Source organism: Mixophyes fleayi, chromosome 1 (assembly GCF_038048845.1).
Source record: "Mixophyes fleayi isolate aMixFle1 chromosome 1, aMixFle1.hap1, whole genome shotgun sequence".
Taxonomy (NCBI): Eukaryota; Metazoa; Chordata; class Amphibia; order Anura; family Limnodynastidae; genus Mixophyes; species Mixophyes fleayi.
In genome coordinates this window covers 444,805,840-444,826,579 of record NC_134402.1, presented here as the reverse complement: position 1 = coordinate 444,826,579, position 20,740 = coordinate 444,805,840, and the positions used below count along the sequence as shown (strand labels likewise).

Below are 20,740 nucleotides of genomic sequence, written 5' to 3'. Positions count from 1 at the left end.
GACAAAGAACATCCTGGTAAAAAAACAATAAACCTAAAGACAAGTTGACGTAAACAAAGGAGTCAAGAATAACATCTACAAACATACCGTATAGGTAAATGAAGGTCATTTAGACATTCTAGCCCTATATCTGGTTATAGATTGCAGCAATCTGTTACTGGATGTAAATGAGCCAAAGCTACACGGCCCAGCGACTCTATATGTGCGTGTTGGTGAGATGCAGGGGCAACGTGTCCACTGGAGCAGACCAATCACGCTGCAATCCTGCCTCTAGTGCTGACCACATGGGGCGCATGGCTAGTATGGACATGAATGGGGGAAATAGCTCTTCCTCTTCATAATCTCACTAGAGGATGCTACAAGCAGACAGATTATGCAGAACATATCTGACCATAGCAGATACTTTCCTGCACGGAATTAGAATTTATCATTAATCCTAATTTATAGGGCATCACGTGAGGTCCACAGCACCGTACAACAAGATAGTACGTGGTACAACACTACAACCCACAGCACAGCTGCCGGGGTGCCAGGGGTATACTCGGTGTAGGCTGAAACCTGTGCCCATTAGCGTGGGCGCAACTAACAGGTTTACAGCCACTCAAAGAGGTGCGAAGACCCCACAGATAAATGATTGTGAAAGTAATTACTGCCCATACTACATAAGGTTACTTGTGACTTGAGACGATGAATTTATAATCACACAATAAGTAGTCAGACAGACACCATAAAATCAGACATCAGAGTGAAATTAATGTTCCAAGGCCTCACACACTGTATCAAATGTGACATAATGAAGACATTCTATAATTGGCCTGTGTCGGGGGCTGGTTACATTACTTTTATGATGAAGGAAGCAGAGAAAGGGGAATTCTATTTAAAGGACCACTCAAAATCCAAGTTGTGTTGTACAACAAAGCTACTAACAACCACCACACATGTATGTGGAAGAGTGCCACACACAGTCTGCACGTGGTACGTGTACATGTGTATGTATGCAGATGTGTATATCGGGCACTGTACATTTGCAGCACAGTGAAAGCTGCTGCTCTCTGGTAACAGGAGGCTAGAGCTGGCCACAGGTGTACAGATCCTTTGACTTTGCCCAACGGAGACAACACAGGTGGCCAATGGGCTAAGATCCGCCCATTGTGTGACCACATCTGGCGTCACTGCAGGTCAGCAGATAATGTGCTTCCGCTATGTTCCGTACTGACCACCACGATTGTCAGAAGAACGTTATGATGGTTGGCTACAGCCCACACACTGCGATGTCCTTCCATGAGATCACTGACAGAAGCTTCCATTCCGATGGTCGCCTGAAAATGGTTTTAAGGTCATACAGATTTAAATGTATTTTGGCTTTATTGAATTAATTTTATTAGATGTATAGGGGTACAAAATGAAAGGAAATGTATAGATTTTTCACATTTAATTCAGTACGTGTACACTGTGCCTAGAACAGCACATAAAGGGCCTTGGCGAAAATAATTTGAAATGTTTTGAATAATGTAAAAAAATAAATTAAAACCAGTTGTTTGATCCTGGGTTGTGCAAGTGACGGGAGGAGGAGACACAACCGAGGACAACATTAGTCTATTACATATGTGAGCTTCTGAAAAACTCCAATCATGTATGAAGCAGGGCTTCCCAAATCCAGTCCTCAGGGAACCCTAACAGGGCATGTTTTCCAAATCTCTTTGTTGGAGCCCAGGGGGTAAATGCATCATACCCCGGTTTTCTGAACTCGCGGGAGATCGGCGTTTTCGCAGCTTAAATTTAAAGCGGCGCTGCCTTGTAAAGGGAAACTTCCCGGGGTGTGATGCATTTACCCCCAGGTGTATTCATTACTGCCCGATACAGTGCAACAGATCCACAGGTGGCATAATTATTTCACTGATCACCTGGAAAACCTCTGAGGACTATCACCACCATTTATTGTACAGAGAACTCACTCACATCAGTCCCTGCCCCATTGGAGTTTACAGTCTGAATTCCCTAACACAGACACACACAGACAGAGAGAGAGACTAGGGCCAATTTGATAGCAGCCAATTAACCTACTAGTATGCTTTGGACTATATTTCAGAGACCCTGGTATAAACTATTGTACATAATATCTGTATAAATGACAAGTTCTGCTGGAATATCTTATAACTGATCAGTTCTGATGTCTTTACATCATTCATAGAAACATAGAATCTGATGGCAGATAAGAACCACTTGGCCCGTCCAGTCTGCCCATTATTTAACCTATGGTAACCTCAAACCCTATTTGATCCCTTATTATTTATAAGGATATCCTTATGTCTATCCCAAGCATGTTTAAATTGCTCTACTGTATTAGCCTCTACCACCTCTGAAGGGAGGCTATTCCACTTATCCACTACCCTTTCTGTGAAGTAGTGTTTCCTCACATTTCCTCTGAACCTACTCCCCCCCCAGTGTCAGTACATGTCCTCGTGTTCTAATACTTCTCTTCCCCCCAGTGTCAGTACATGTCCTCGTGTTCTAATACTTCTCTTCCCCCCAGTGTCAGTACATGTCCTCGTGTTCTAATACTTCTCTTCCTTAGTAGAATGTTCCCCTCCTGCACCTTGTTATAACCCTTGATGTATATGAAAGTTTCTATTATGTCTCCCCCCCCCCCCCCGTTCCCTTCTCTGCTCTAAACTAAATTTTAGTTGCCCCTCTTTGTACAGTCTCTAATGTATTTATATCCTTCTGGAGATATGGCCTCCAGAACTGAACACAGTATTCTAGATGAGGCCGTACCAATGACCTATACAGTGGTATTATTACTTCTTTCTTTCTGCTACTGAATCCTCTCCTTATGCAACCAAGCATCTGACTTGCCTTCCTCATAGCTTTGTTGCATTGCTTACCTGCCCTTAAGTCACCTGAAATAGTGACTCATATCCCCTTCCTCCTCAGTAGTCTCCATTATAATGACATTAGTACTGTATTTAGCCATTGGGTTTTTGAGACCAAAGTGCATGATTTTGCATTTTTTGGCATTATACTGTAGTTGCCACTCTATTGACCATTCCTCTAGTCTACCTAGATCATCAATCGTTTGTTTTACCCCTCCTGGTGTCTACCCTGTTGTTTATCTTTGTGCCATCTGCAGTAAGGCATACTTTCCCTTCAATACCATTTGCAATGTCACCAATAAAGACATTAAAAAGCACTGGTCCAAGTACAGATCCCTGGGTACTCCACTGGTAACCTTTCCCTCCAGTGAATGTCCTCCATTTACTATAAGTCTCTGTTTTCTATCCTGCAACCAAGATCTTATCCATTCCACCATCTTTGAATCCAATCCCAAGCTTTCAAGTTTATTTAACAGTCTGTGATGTGGGACAGTGTCATAATCCTTACTAAAGTCTAGATAAGCTACATCTACAACCCCTCCTTGATCTATTACTTTAATCACCCAGTCAAAAGAGTCAACAAGATTTGATTGACATGATCTCCAACCAGTAAATCCATGCTGTTTGGGATCCTGTAAGTTACTGGATTTGAGATGTTCTACAACTCTTTCATAAGAGTGTTTCCATCAGTTTCCCCACTACTGATGTAAGCTCACTGGTTTGTAGCTGCCTCTTCCTTGCTCCCACATTTGTGCAGTGGGACAACATTCGCTCTTTTCCAGTCCTCTGGAATTACTCCTGTAGCTATGAAACCTGGTGTATTATAAGTATTATATGAGACAATGTGTTCCTACTGGAAACTATTAGGGATATTAGAAGTGACGTTTAATTTCTGTAACCTATAAACTACAAGGCTGTAATATATGATGAGAACTCTGCAGTGAATACTATTATCTATATATATTACAGTAGGGAGTAGATGCTGTACTGTAAAGATGACCAATTACACCCCACAGAAGGTGTCCGTTTCCCCAGAACCCCCAGCAATAAGAATGACTTCGTACATAAACTTTCAGAGCCGTGTCTTCCTCCAATACATTCATTTTACAGCTCACACAATGCCAAACTTACTGAATCAAAATAAACTCCTAATTGTAAAACAGGATGCAAGTAAGTAAAATAGTTGCTGGCGGATCTGAGGGTACAGTCATCGCTGCTAAGAGGTGTCACATTCTTCTTTTGTTACGCTCCGAAAGTAAATACAAAAGAGACTCGTCTGTGAGCAGCTCTTGTACCCCGGTGTATAAACAGACTTCTCTTACGTATATACACACAAGGGAATAACGAATAAACAGGTATGTAACCATTCACGTTGTAATTGATTTTAAATAGCTTGTATCACTATGTTACAGAGCACCATATAGGACAGTGTTGGCTAACCTGTGACACTCCAGGTGTTGAGAAACTACAAGTCCCAGAGTGCTTTGCCAATATATAGCAGCTTATTGCTGGAAGGGTATGCTGGGACTTGTAGTTTCTCAACACCTGGAGTGTCACAGGTTAGCAAACACTGATTTAGGACATAACTATTTCTCTCTTTTAAATGTACAGAAATGTTCTAAGCCTATATTGTGGCTTATGGGTAAGACAAAAGCAACATACAACAGACGGTATTATCAGCTTGCCCGATCCAGACACAGCAGTGAACGTTTTTTGACAAGTCAGAGATGGGAAGAGGAAGTAGATTAATCAGCGTATCCCAACAAATGACAACAAGCTTTTCATTCTTAACAGTGGCCTAGAAGGCTTAAACAATATTTGTCTGACTCATATCACTATCATCTTGTGCAGACAAAGTGCCACAAAGCCAGAGGTTGTATTCATATGTAACTCGCACAAGAACAAAGACAGACAATGGGAACTATTAGTTAACGAGACTCTAGAGAACTCTGTAAAAACATATTTAATAAGGGAGTAGACCTAAAACACAAAAGACAAATTAAATATGTAGATACATTTAGAGGAAGAGACTGAACGATTACCGCACTTCTGCTTGGACTGAAGAACAGCTCAGTTGACACAGAGAATCATTTATAAGTTGCTCAACACACACTGCTATATTTCTGTAACACTCCACCCTACATCCCTGGTGGCTGACATTCATAAATAAGGGTCATTGTTTTCCTCCGTTGTTTGTAAAGATCACACAGTAGGAAGCACTATGGAAAACACCAAGAACTGTGTCCAGCTCTCATGCAGCATATATCATCATCATCATCATCATCATTTATTTATATAGCGCCACTAATTCCGCAGCGCTGTACAGAGAACTCATTCACATCAGTCCCTGCCCCATTGGAGCTTACAGTCTAAATTCCCTAATATATACACACACTCACACAAAGACAGACAGAGAGGGAGACAGACAGAGACTAGGGTCAATTTTTGATTGCAGCCAATTAACCTACCAGTATGTTTTTGGAGTGTGGGAGGAAACCGGAGCACCCGGAGGAAACCCACGCAAACACAGGGAGAACATACAAACTCCACACAGATAAGGGCAGATATCCAGCTCCTACCTGTAATCACATGCAGCCATTTTTACGGTTCATGAAATGGATTTGTGGCCCAAGTGGTCACATCAGGGAGGGGAGCAAAAGGGGGGAGAGGGGACATTTACAGGGGGTTACTTTGTGTTCTAATATAACACACACAAGAGGGCCAGGTGTAACAAAGACTGATGTCCCCTCACTCATGATTGATGCAAGACATAAAGATAAGTGTTTATAGGATGTACAGAAAGACTTATAAAATGTTACCAGTTACCTAAACCCACAAGGCCAGCACCACGAAATACACTCGGCAATGAGCCTTAATGACTCAAAATGGGACAGCGACTGAAAATCTAGATCAGACGATGACGGCTTGAGAACGATATACATATATAATACTGTGAGCACCTGTCATATTAACAACACGTCACAGCTCTCCATTCACTTATAACTCCTCTAAAATAGAGACCAGATGAAATGATTACTTATGAGATGCTGCGGTGCCCACATCGGACCCTGGGGATAACAGCGCATACGTAGCCCAGAGACACAATAAGTGCAGGTAGGGGGGACCGAGCGGTGACAATCATTCATTCTATCCTAAATTGTCTCTTCTCTCATTATATACAGCACAGTATTACTCATCCTGAGACATCATCAAGGCACCGGAGCCTACAGACATCATGGGAGCGGATATGAAACAGTAATATATAACATTTGCCAGGTATGGCTACAGACCTCTAGAATTCAGTGGTTTGATCTCTTTACTCCCAGATATATCAGGTTCTATGGGGAGACGTATGTGGGGTTAGACGTGTGTGATTTCTGCACTAAGTGGGATTTTCTCACAAAGTGGACGAAAATGCACAGTTAGACAACACAGTTGGACAAACATTGGACTACATTTGACTTGATTTAACTCCCAGCAATAAGCAACATCTGCCACAGCCTATTTCTGCACTACTTGTCTATTTATATGGAATACTGCTAAGAGGTAATTCTTAAAATACCCTTGCTTTTTGCTTTTACCCCTTTTTTCACAATGTTTCACAAATTGCTTTTCTTAGTCTCATTTCATGGCATGATCTTTAGGACTGTGTCATCTTTCACCCCTCCACCAACACACAAATTTGTTCATATTGCACCTGCATTACTCCACTCACCTCTATTTAACACCCATGAACTGTTGTCCTATTTATTATCTCTAACAAGTACAGCCTCCACCTGTCGCCAGAAAATAAAAGGCCACACATCTTACAATCCCCTTGCCTATCTTTCTCTCACTCTGCTTCTATTAGCTGGTGATATATCACCTAATCCAGGTCCCCCACACTCCTCACACACACATACATCAGAACACTACCGTTCTATAGCAAACCTCAAACACATCACCTGTCTACCCTCTCTTCCCAAGTCCTTTAAATGTGCCCTTTGGAATGCACGATCTGTTTGTAACAAACTTACCTCCGTTCATGATCTCTTCCTCTCAAAAAACCTCAACCTTCTGGCAATAACAGAAACATGGCTCATGCAATCAGACACTGCCTCACCTGCAGCACTTTCACATGGTGGCCTCCATCTCACCCACACCTCCAGACCTGAAGGCAGACAAGGAGGTGGGGTTGGACTACTTCTCTCCCCACAGTGCACATACACAGTTCTACCAAATGTCCCATCACTCACGTTCACATCTTTTGAAGTACATGCTATTCGCATTTTTAATCCATTCTCCCTACGTGTTGCGGTGATCTATCGTCCCCCTGGAGCACACCAACAATTTATTGAGGATTTCTCTGCATGGCTCCCTCACTTCTTATCTTCAGACATCCCCACCATCATCATGGGTGACTTCAACATCCCCATTGATAACCCACCTTCCAAAGCTGCTTCCAAACTACTCTCTCTAACATCCTCACTTGACCTCTCCCAGTGGATTGAATCATCTACTCATAAGGATGGCCACTGCCTTGATCTTGTTTTCTCTAGACTATGCTCAGTTTCTAACTTTATTAATACACCCTTCCCCCTCTCGGATCATCACCTTATCAGCTACACTCTCACCCCCACTGCTCTAACCTCTCTACTGTCTAACTCAACCAAGCCTCCTCATACTCGTAGAAATCTGAATTCTATTAATCTTCAACAATTTTCCACCTCTCTCCAACACCTTCTCTCCCCTATCTCTACATTCTCATCCCCTGAGATGGCAGTACCTCATTTTCACCTAACCTTAGCAACGGCCCTTGATCAAGTGGCTCCAGCGACACTTCATACTACACGTCGACTTCGATGTCAACCGTGGCACACCAAAGCAACACGAAATCTTCAAAAACTGTCCCGTAAAGCAGAACGTCACTGGCGTAAATCTCGAAGCTCTAATGACTTCTTCACATATACTTCTGTCTACCACTCCTATCGAAATGCTCTGGACACTGCAAAACAAACATACTTTCAATCTCTTATCTATGCTCAGGCTTCTAACCCCAAACGCCTTTTCAATACATTTAATCATCTTCTCAATCCTCCCACCCCGAACCCTCCATCTACTATCAGTGCTCAGGATCTTGCTACCTACTTCAAGGACAAGATTGATAAGATCAGACTAGAAATGGTATCCTCTTCCTCAACAAGCCATCAGCTCATTTCCTTCCCACTACCCTCTGACACCCTCTCTTCATTTGACCCCACAAATGAAGAGGAAATTTCTACGCTCTTCTTATCTTCCTACTCTACCTCCTGTCCTCTTGATCCTATTCCCTCGCAAATTGGTAGATCCCTGTCTTCTGTGCTCATTTCACCTCTAACTCAAATCTGTAATCTCTCACTCTCTACTGGCATCTTTCCATCACTATACAAGCATGCAGTGATTACTCCTATTCTAAAAAAACAAAACTCCGACCCAAACTCTCTCTCAAATTACCGTCCCATCTCTCAGCTCCCTTGCCCCTCCAAGCTTCTAGAGAGACTTGCCTACACTCGCCTCATACGCTTTCTTTCCGCAAACAACCTGTTGGATCCTCTTCAGTCAGGCTTTCGTTCTCAACACTCCACAGAGACTGCGCTGACCAAGGTTGTTAATGATCTGATCACTGCTAAGACTGAACGCCATTACTCTCTCCTAATTCTCCTTGATCTCTCGGCTGCATTTGACACAGTTGACCACTCTCTTCTCATACAAACGCTGCAATCCCTAGGTCTTCAAGACACAGTTCTATCCTGGTTCTCATCTTACCTCTCTAATCGCTCTTTCACTGTTAATTTCTCTGGAGCCACATCTGCTCCGCTTCCCCTATCAGTTGGAGTACCACAAGGCTCGGTGCTAGGTCCTCTGCTGTTCTCTATCTATACCGCTTCTCTTGGAAATCTAATAAGTTCCTTTGGCTTTCAGTATCATCTCTATGCGGATGATACCCAAATCTATCTATCCTCTCCTGATATCTCGACATCTGTGTTGTCCCGTGTAACTGACTGTCTTTCTGCCATTTCATCTTGGATGTCCTCTCGTCAACTCAAACTTAATCTTTCTAAAACAGAGTTAATAATATTCCCACCCGCCAACAAGAGCATACCTGACATTTCTATCTCTGTTGATAACATGACCATAAATCCCACCCCACAAGCTCGCTGCCTAGGTGTAATCCTTGATTCACGCCTATCCTTTGTTCCCCACATTGACTCTATATCTAAATCATGTTACATACATCTAAAGAACATTTCCAGAATCCGCACATATCTCACACAAGACACTGCTAAAACCTTAATTCATGCACTAATCATCTCCCGCATTGACTATTGCAATTCCCTCCTTACTGGTCTTCCCAAAAACAGACTCAAACCCCTAAAATCTATTTTGCATGCTTCGGCAAGACTGATTTTCCTTGCAAATAGCTATTCCTCTGTTGAATCACTCTGTATGTCTCTACACTGGCTGCCTGTCTTCTACCGAATCCAATATAAAATACTTTTACTAACCTACAAGGCCATCAACAAAGCTGCACCAACATACATCTCCTCTCTTGTCTCAAAATATCTCCCAACTCGGCAACTCCGTTCTGCAAAAGATCTGCGTCTCTCATCCACCCTCATTACATCCTCCCATTCCCGGTTACAGGACTTTTTTCGGGCTGCACCCACTCTATGGAACTCTCTCCCTCGCACAATAAGACTCTCCTCTGTTCTACAAACTTTCAAGCGTTCTCTGAAAACCTACCTATTCAGACAAGCGTATAATATTCCTCAACCACCATCTTAACCTCACTACCTTTAGCCTGTTACACAATTTGACACAAGACAACTACCCCCGGACCAACATTATTGTGTGACAGGATCATTTAGCTTATGAGTCACCCTACCTTTGCAGTCTGGCTGGGCCAAGATGCAAAATGTATACTTAACCTCATGTGTCAATCTCCCATTGTCCCATAGATTGTAAGCTTGCGAGCAGGGCCTTCTCACCTCTTTGTCTGTTTTACCCAGTTTGTTTATTAGTTTATTACATTTGTCCCCAATTGTAAAGCGCTACGGAATATGTTGGCGCTATATAAATAACTGATGATGATGATGATGATGATGATGTAGACATAAACTGCAGCGATGGGGACTGTGTTATGAAATAAACCCCTGATTTCTGAGTGTGCGCATTGTAAGGTTGATATTAGGAAAGGTGCGTAACCTGTAATAAGAGCACAAGAATGGCGCAATGTCAAACGCTGTCAGCGCCCGGCTTCCTGGGTTTCCCGGAAACATAACAAGAAAGTAGTAGTTTGTGGTTCTGGCACATTCATGCAATGACAGATCCAGTGCCAGATCATTTACTGGGAAATGGATGTTTAGCTCCACGGTCTCTGCTATGATCACTCCACGTTTCTCCCACTGACAAACACGGCGCTGGGTGAGATGTACTAAGGAACGATACACTGAGAATCCGGGGGCTGATCACTGGTATACTGAGGGCCGGGTTAGACGAATAGGGGAAGTGTTAGGGTCCATCTACGATGGGTTTTGGTACAATAGAGGAAACCTAGGGTTAAATCATATATAATCATATTCTCTTCCCCTTTTAAGACATACTGATATAATGGGCAGAGTTACACATGAATTGTATTAATTACAGCTTATCAGAAAGATGTACCATAAACAATACGTTTTATTCATACATTAAAAATAAATAAATGATATTTTAACCTGTTCAGAGTTGAGGATAGTGCTTCGTATGCTAACTTGGAAGGTGGTGAACGTTATACATTGTATCTCTCCTGGCCCGGAACTTGTTGCATTCAGCAAAGAAACCGAATATCCCTCTATCTACCAAATATCATTATAACTGTAATTTAGGCAAATGTGATACTGAAAAGATTTAACTTGAAATTCCTGCCTCCCTAATGCCGGGGGCAGTACAACCAATAAAACAGGAGGCCATGTAATGATTGGGCATTGGACTAGCTTGTTTACAGGAACATAAAAGACATAAACACAGTAACTAGATGCATATTTTTCTTGATTTTTTTTCCTAAATTAAAACAGAAACAACAGACGGTGTTTTATTCAGATATGAAGTTGTATGTGGAGCTGACAAGTATCTTTAAATAAGCATTATATTTATTATTCTTACTCTGGATAAAAGAGAAAGCTGAAACACTAGGACACGATTCATAATTCCTTCTGTTTAATGAGGACTGGGGGAAAAGTGAATGGGAAGGAAACGTGTATACACCGTGGTATAACTGGCGCCGTGCCACTGACAAAACACATACATTGTCTCTGGCACAATATACTTCAGTCAGAAACAGGATATATACCACGGACTGCTTCCTAGTATTTTGACCTCACATCTAGGAGACAATAGACAAGAGGGGAGAGGGCAAGAACACAGCGGTAAATGTCACAGGGTTCACAGACGCCAGCAACCAAAACAAATCATACAATGTAATCCATCACAAGTGAGGTTCTCTGTTCTATTTAAAGTGTACCATACTAGAGGCAGCCATGTTGTGGGCTGAGCTAATATTCAGCCAATCATTTCCTACAGACAGAGGTAGATTTACTAATCCTGCTAGAGAGGAAAAGCCAATCAGATTCTAGCGATCATGTTCTAGAACGCAGAAGATAAACAATAGCTAGGATGTGATTGGATGCTTTTTAGAAGACTCGATAAATCTACCCTATAGTGTCTCATTGCTCTGTGATGTCACTACTTCTGTGGGAACCGATAGGCTGCCCATAAAATGAAAGCGAGACACAGGTACACTAAATCCAGACCCAAGGTACAAAACAAGAAGAGAAGAATCATCTACTTTAGTCACAGTAACATAAGACTAAAATCATCCTCGAAAAAATAACTGAAGAGTAATTGTCACAAACGCGCTGCCAGAGTCTGTGATGTTTACAGTAAGGGGTAACTCAGGATTAAAACCTGGTGGGTTTTGCCTTTAATTAAATTGCAGTTTGAAATATGGCTGTCAAGGTAGCCAAAAATGGTCGATTTGACAAAACAGGACTTTCATACATTTACCCCCGGGACCTTGGATCGCTGAGAGTCATCCATAACGGATGCGGTCTCTTGTGGTGCAGCTATAAAAGCTACTATAGGAGTGCCTGTGGCTCTTCAGGTGTTGTGAAACTACAAGTCTCAGCATGCCCCTGCCAGCTAACAGATAGTTCTCTATTAGCAAAGCATGCTGGGGCTTGTAGTTTCACAACACCTGAAGAGCCACAGGCTGGCCAGGCCTGGACTAGTGTCACCTTCTCCCTCCTGTGGCAATCTACAGGGTAACAGGGTGCAGGGTCCCTTTCATCATGTTAACATGAAAAACCCCGTGTTGTGGGCAGTGAGCATGTAATTGACGGCAATTGAGATATGGACCACCCCACGAAGCCTGGAGTTTATCCTGGGTCTGATAGTACACATATATACCAAGGAGTCTAAGGGGCACATTTATCAATATTCACATAAAGTGAAAAGTAGTTTTCAATCCTTATCACAATGATAAGGATTTAACTATTTCTCACATTTATGTACAGCCCTGCACAGACACAGCAGTTCCGAAAAACTGCTGTTTCTGCGATGTAAAAAAATCATACTTACCCCCCTCTTCGGAAGCGCTGCCTCCAGGTCTTCTCCTCGTTCTTTTCATTCTTCAATTGCGCATGTGCAGTTCCAAGAACTGGACATGCGCACACAGATCCCCTCTCTGTCTCTGCAACGCAGAGAGAGCGCGCTGAGTGACAGGGAGGGATCATGTGATCCCTCCACACATGTGCTGTCCAGCTCTGCTCTTCGGAGCAGAGCTGACAGCATTGGATTTCTTCCATTCCGATGATGTACGCTGGCGTACATTAACATGACAAGTTCCTGAAAAAAATGTTTTTTCGGGACTTGTTAGATTGCGGCCAGGAGCAGTCACCATTCTGTTGAATGGTGACTGCTCCCAAAAACGAAGAGGAGTGCAAAGCAGCAGATATCCATGATATCTGCTGTGATGCACCCTTAATAAATTTGCGGAGGACAGGAGGCACCTATATGACCCGTTAAAAGCACTATCGTGCTTTCTTAAATATGCCCCTTAATCACAGCAATGGAAACATTCTTTACATTGGGCTTGGAAATACATTGGGCCAGATAGGACACCAGCTCCCCCTGCAGGAAGAAGACAGGAACTGCTTTTCCGAGTAGAAAGTCATCTATTTGTGTGCACATAATATCATCATCATCATAGTACATCATCATCATCACCATTTATTTATGAAGCGTCAATATAACATCATATTTTAATGCAACAAATATAATATATATATATATATATATATATATATATATATATATATATATATATATATATATATATATATATATATATATATATATATATATATATATATATATATATATATATTAGCCGACATGAACACAGACTATAACAGAGACATGGACCTTTACCTTGCTACATTTCCGGTTACTCCAACCTACAATTTAGGCTGCATATTGGCTACATAAAAGTGATTTCAGTTTTATAGGTATTATTTATTAGCTTTTATTTACGAGGCGCCACAAACAGTCCGCAGCGCCGTACATCGAGCATGGGACATAACAGTACTCTGCATACAAAGTGCAGTAAGTATAGGATTACATATAACACAACTGCCCAGAACAATACTGTGTCCCCTGTTTTAGACTAGAATAGAGAGCAGAGGTCCTGCAAACATTGGCCAGTAACAGTACGGCTCCTGGTACATGTGCCCTTTGCCCTAGGTAGAAAGTGAGACAAGTAATGTTGACAACACAGTCTGTATAGTAAGTGACAGGTCAAACAGAGAGTTCTAGGAGAGGCACTGAATTAACAGTCTGCACATCACCACTACGGGATCTCACACAAGGAGACAGAGAGGGCAGTAAACACTGGGAATTGTTGAGTCAACATTTGTGTTCAATCCTAGACTGTGCTTCAACATTAAGCTTTTCAGACATCTAACAAGGTAAAGAAAAATAAAACCTCAAATTCACAAAGAAATACTTTGAATAAATATTAGTTTCAGGAATAATTTCAAATGCGATGTGGGGAAGCGGAGACACGAGAGGCAGCCAGACTGCGCACATACAATCAGCACCGGAGGGGGGCCCTGATGAGGTGTTGTGGTAAACACAGACGCTGCCATCTCTAGCATCCATTCATCTATCTGCTGTCTGGCATAGCTGGGATTATCTGTTCCCAGCAGGGCTCCTGGAAGAGTGTAATCAGCTGATTCTGAGACACAGAACCCAAGTTATCCCTGTAAATACGAGGAGGAGATGGGGAGTTAGCTGGAGCAGTGCACCGGGCTGCAGGAAAACACTGTGTACCAGATGCTGCCATATCTGGAAGACAGTGATTGTAGGTCTGAATGGTTGAGAATTTCACACCTCCGCTGCTGTGTCAGGGTTTCAGCATCTTGGAAACCTTGTACTCAAGGGAGGGCTGGTAAAGTTTAGCCCGGGGGACAAGACTCAACTCAGGAACATTTTAAAGAAATAAAAAATGCAGGTGGCCCAGTGACGCATCCCAAAGTAGCCCACTATGGAACCGGCCCCGGGGGCCAGATGCCCCCCTGCCCAGCCTGCCCCTGCTTGTACTTGCGGTATAGCAAAAGACAGCATGGGCATCACCATGGGGGCATCCATTTTGTGACAGAACAAACAGTCAGAGAACACAGTCTAGTCATTGCCTTTACTAAAGATCGGGAAAGCAGACATTTTGTTGACTGAATTAACATTCAAATACTGGCTCCCTGTTCCCTAGGAAACAAGGATAATACTGAGGTGGTTATTTTGTGGCCTAAACATTTAAATGCACCCTATCCATTCACAGGGAACCAGTACACCAAGGGCACATCATATCTCACTCATGTCACTGTCTCCTGGCTACTTTCTCATGAACATTCTTTCAACCAACAAAATGGCTGCCTCCACTGTAGTTAGGGTGCACATTACACACCGGTCCGTGATTATGTATACCTGCTGACATGTTTCACAACAAATTAAATGCCTGACGAATGATTGGTTTGAAAGCCATTATAAATCCAACCCACAAGTCCTCCCTTTCCCACAGGGGGCGCTGTTTCATTGTAAACAATGGCTGAGACTTCATTTTACCCCAGTCTGTCTCACAACGTGACCGCTCCTACACTTGTCAATAAGCTTCTCGCTCATAATGACTGATGTCTATTTGATTAATGATTATTTATAGTACTATGAAGGGAAAATAGCCCCTTACTTCCAAGTAGGGTATATTTAGCAGCTAGAATGAGCTCAGGACTCAAGCAGCTGACAGGAGAACTCTGGGTGACTCCAAGGAACATATGTGTGATGAAGGTAGGGGAGGAGGAGGTCATACATCATGCGTGTGTCAGCAGCGTCATACAGCCAGTTGCATTGTATATACACCTTTGCTCTCAGTCATGTTTAATGTAATGTATACTGGTCGCCGGTCTCCTGTAGATCTAGTGGTTTCTTATCTGCCGGCTGTCAGCAGAGCCGGACAGTCTGTCTCCTTCTCCCACTGCTCGGAGATCTCAGTCTATCAGGCGAGGGACGGACCATCTGTTTACTGAAGCTATAGCATTGTTAATGGATTTATACATTAAACTTCAGCATACAGTAAATCTGACTAATGCTCATCAGACAAACATTTATTATGTATACAGGGAGAGAGACCCAACCTATAGATACATATTGCAGCGTGGAAGACATGCAATAACAACTTTTATTACAGGATGTATTTGCTATGCAGGATTTAGCACGCAGACAAAACCTATTTGCACAGACTCACTTTCCCAGTGCTAGTCAGCAAGGGCAGTTTGTAAAATGTATTCTGAACTTTAATAGTGGGGCTGCTATTCAGAGATACAGACCCCTCGTCCCTAAAACCCATTATATATTATCATTTTCATCCGACAGAACAGCAATACGTTTGTAGCGTAGCACAGTTGTTGGTGGACTTTAATTGTACAATTACAACACACATGCGTCAATTAAAAAGGAACATTTTCCAACGAAGATGATCAGATTATCACTCGATCATAAGCCACAATCAGAAATAAAATGATAAGATTATAAGATGAGATTGATGTGTGCGGGACCATTTCTGTAAGGATGGGTACAGACTACAGATAATGCCCCCGATGCGATATCGTTGTACCAACGACTGAAAGTCCCGATCAGCAGCCGATTCCTGTGTACACATTATAAACGTTTTACAAGATTTACCATCAGATCAGTGATCTTCATCTGTCATATCTATCGGCTGAAAAGATGGTGACTCTGTAAACGCTACAGAGATCTGCCTACACGGCTGGTTGTGAGTGTGTACTCACTGCAGAATCAGCACAACATCGTTTTAGTCGATTTTTAGTCCGTTCACAAAATCATACGATATTGTTTTGGTATGATAAAACGTGATCGTGGGAGCGTACACACTAATGCGATTTCAGACCTAACGGCTGTTTACCGTGTGATTGGCCCAATAATCGGGTGGAAACCTTGTAGTGTGTACCCAGCCAAAGTTTAGCAATCATTGAACAGACTGTAAAAATGTAGAGGACCCCCATGTTTGTTGTTGGGATGTTAATTGAATGACTAAATTTATTTTTCCCTGTTAGAAAGCAGCATTTTGTAATAGTAATTGAGGCAAAATCATCCACCCAGGGTCCCTCAATTTTGGCACAGATTGAACATACATAATTTTAGTTTCACAATAAATAATTTAGTCCTAAAAATAATTTCTCATCCATCAAACAGTAAGATGTCAGCTGTACTGTATGGCAGGCTGGGGATAGTGGTCACTTAGTTACATTTAGGAACTGGGGAATTACGGTAAACTAGTAAAATACGCTACATTAGTTACATACAGATCAACAACAATAAATACCAATGTTTTTTAAATTTGCATTACTGTATATAAAACAAACACAAGGCAGCACAATATACATTCAAAACAGAGATGCAGAAATATTACAATAAAAAACTATAAATTGGTAGTAGAAGAGACAGAACAGCATAAGTACCCTTGTAATATGCATGTTTACTGAACACACCATTAAAAACAAGATATGATGTGAATGAGGAGCCGCCAGTTAAGATGTTAGATACAGCCCTGCGCAGCTTTAGCTTTAACTTCACTTAGGATCGATTTGGGGATTTGGGTTGTAGTTCCTTGTACACTTACAAGAATGACAATACTTAAGTGACAAAGAGGCTTATAGGGGCAGGTAAAAACCCAAGGAGCCTGCAGGAACAGGCTGCAGCACACAAACACACAGGTGCATCACAGGGGTGTTTTAGGTGTGTTGTGTTCTGTGATTGGTTTGTAGTTCTTGGGTGGAGGCTAAAAAGACTGTTAGTTCTTGTGGGTGGGGTGACTGATGCCGGTTAGCTGACCGGTGACTAGGCAGGTGGACTATCTCTAGCTAGAGCGAGGATTTTCCTGGTGTCATCCAAAGGCCTGCTGTACTATTTTGTGATGTGAACAGTAAATACACCATTTCTCAAAGCAATAAGTTGTTTGTGTCTCATCTGCTGGATGTCAGTATCACAGCGGGTACTCCCATAACCCAAAATTAGGCTAGGCAACATTCAAGAATAGGTGTTTAGCAAATAAGACAATACCCTATACATATACATTTTTATGTGTTTTTACTTAGTTGGATGCACTTAACTTGTACCCTTAGCAGCAGCCCAGTTACAGAGTCCTTTAGGTGTAAATTCACATTATTATTATTATTACGTGGTGTCCAGACAAACTGCAGGTTCTATAACACATTTCATTGAACATTCCTCTTACTCTAATGATTCCAATGCTTGTTCTATTCACAGTACAGGCAGTCTAACCACTCCTCCTGCGCAGCACACTTCAGCGGTAATATGTGAATAAGTCGCACAGACGCCAAAGCTATTAACCAGTTAAATAAATTCAAAATGTTCAAGAAGGCCTAAAACATTTAAAAGTGGTCACTTCATAGGACACAGATATCAGCTAAGCAGAACAAGATATAAAGGACATTGGTAAGATAACAACTAAAATGTCAAATCAGTGCAAAGTGTTTCCCTTGTTAGACTCTGTCCTGGTAATATGAAGTCCTGGTGCTGGAACCTAACGCCATCATGGCGGCTCCCTTTATAAACGTCACACTGACATATCATTACACACAACGTATGATGCACATTACTCACAGCAGAGGAACTTCAACTATAAGGTGGACGAGGCAAAACAGCAATTCTTCAAATAGATCTTCTATGTCGGAATCTGTATCAGGAAGAAATAAAATATGACAATAGCGACAGCATTAGTACTAAGTATTACGATGTAGACATTGAATGGGAGTCTGATCATTAGACCAGAGGAATCTAAACCAATATTATTACTCCCAGATCTCATCAGAGACTGACCTAGTATAATAACCCTTCTCTGTCAGTCTGTGGATACCGCAAATAACGCACACATAACAATACTCTGAAATCTGATGCCTACACTCAGTGGTGCGGCTGTTCTGTGGGCTGAAACAATGCGGATGACCAAGCTGCCCATCAACACTTCAGTCTTTATGTTATTTGTTTATTTTTTTACAAAGAGATCTTGTCTCTGATAAAGTGCTCTGTATTTAAATCTCCACTAAACCCAAAAATTCTCATTTTCAGTTTTGCATCATGACAGTAAAACAAGGTTCAGCGTTACCCTGGTATTTATCTCCAGCTCTGTTACATAGTAAATTATCACCACTCACTGCACTAGAGAGAGCAGAAGCTCCGCCCACATATTTAGGGCATTGTCCTGATGGGATCTGATATGGGTCAAAAAGCTGAGTTACTGTGACATCACTGGTCCTGCCCCAGGGTATGATACACACAGAGCAATATGGCCAGCTTCACAGAGACACATTCGTGCTCTGTCCCGAGTGGGTCACGACAGGGAAGAGTCTAGAAATGGCTGATATATCCGTAAAATAATGGTAACACATGTAGGAGAGATTTCTGCACATAAAAACACTTCTGTCAGGTATAATATTTAGCTACATAATACACAATTAATGATACAATTTTTTTTATAAAACACTAAGGAGTGTTAGTTGGTTAATGTCACCTAGCTAGCATATATTTCACAAGACTTGCCCCGACCTTCAAACATTCAAGTGTTCCCTGAAAACGCAGCTCTTTAGGCAGCTTATTAAATTCCTGCTCCATCTTCACACCAGCTAATCGTCACGATTTAGGCAGGACAGTCCTGATATGAGGGCTCTGTCCCGTCATCCAGACAGCTTTGTCCTGATAGGTGGGAAGTTTGGGATGTATTACCTGTCCACTGCTGCTCGACATAGCAATGAAGAGGTTGGGAGGAGAGGGGAGGGAAGGAGAGAACGGGGCAGATTAGCACTTCAAAAGGGCTAGGCACGCCCCCAGTGTGTGGCCACGCCCCCAGTGTGCGGCCATGCCCCCCAGTGTGTGGCCAGGCCCTCATTACGCTGATGCTGCTTACCAAATGTTGGGAGGTGTGGTACAATGGTCTATGGAGGTTAAGAAGATGCACATTACACTCAAACTTCCATTTATTCTTTTATAATCAAAACCCTCCTACCCCCGCCTGGAATAAATGCCCCCACTAAGCACTTTTTCCCATTGCTATATGCAAAAAGTGGCCCTCAACCACATTATTCTTCTCTTTCATTTATAAGGCGCCACAAGGGTTCTGCAGCGCCGTACATAAGTGGTTACACTCATGTATCAAACGCCCATTTCCATTTAGATTGTAAGCTGGCGAGCAGGACCCCGTCACCACTTTGCCTGTCTGTTACACCCAGTCTTGTTTATTACTGTGTTTCTTCCCAATGTATATGACCAGCCAATCCTACCCCGAAGAGCTTACAGACATCTCAGAAGGATCAATAGAGACAGCAGTGAAGCACTCAGCGTGCGCTTTAATATCTTCTCAGAATAACCTGAATTTACCCAACCTTACAACCAGATAATGCTGTTCTCAGTTGTAATAACAGAGCCTTGTTACAATTACAGACACTTCTATTTAATAACTTTTCCATTAGTGTTTGAGATGTCAGCTACTCAACAAGAGATCATCTTGTACCCTCAAACAAATGGGCTATTCAGACAGACGGTTCTTCCTGACGCATCCCTGTCTCTTTATGATTCAGCTACATATGGACACTTTTCCATTCTGCAGCTTCTTACGTCCATCTGACCTCGAGTGCCATCTTTCCCTTGTTTTGCCAAACATTTTTGTGGCAGGGAGCTGGCACGCTGGGTCCTCAGGGCATTCTGCACAGCGATTTTATAAGACGCTTCCTCTGTAGCTGGGTCAGCATTTTGCTGCTGTCAAAACTGAAGAGGAATTAAGAGCGTGGCCTCTCCCACGGGAGCGAGAGGGAGGTAAGGAAAACACCAGGAGGCTTTCTCAAGGCTCGTAATTCTTCAATGGCTCTAAAAACTTCTCTGCCCTGTTATTTCAAACACTGCACGTAACAAGCGTGAAATGAGCAGTAAGATAAGGAGTGCTTCTAGTTGTTGGACACGGAGGATACAACAGAGAAGTTGTGTGTGTGTGTGTGTGTGTGGGGGGGGGGGGGGGTACTCAGAGGTGAGAACACCACGCTTTATTAGACAAAAACCTGGTGCTTTGCCAGACACGACAAAAGATAATCCGCACACACTTGCTGGAAGTGATATATTTGCAGCCATAGTCTTACATATGGAGTGAGATAGAAACTAAAGCCCACCGTTCTCCTCCCAATAATAAAAATAAAAATAATAACACACACATTTACATTCATTATTTCTAC

At 42.3% G+C, this 20,740-nt stretch overlaps 1 protein-coding gene across 6 annotated transcripts in view; it reads right to left on the bottom strand.

Annotated features, from left to right (window-relative positions):
• Window positions 1-20,740, bottom strand: part of DYM (dymeclin) — a 247,205-nt gene that overhangs the window by 185,669 nt on the left and 40,796 nt on the right. For all 6 annotated transcript variants that reach the window (XM_075185845.1, XM_075185872.1, XM_075185862.1 and 3 more), the window contains exon 6: window positions 18,126-18,198. In XM_075185845.1, the coding sequence (XP_075041946.1) occupies window positions 18,126-18,198 (73 nt within the window). The remainder of the gene's footprint in view (window positions 1-18,125; window positions 18,199-20,740) is intronic.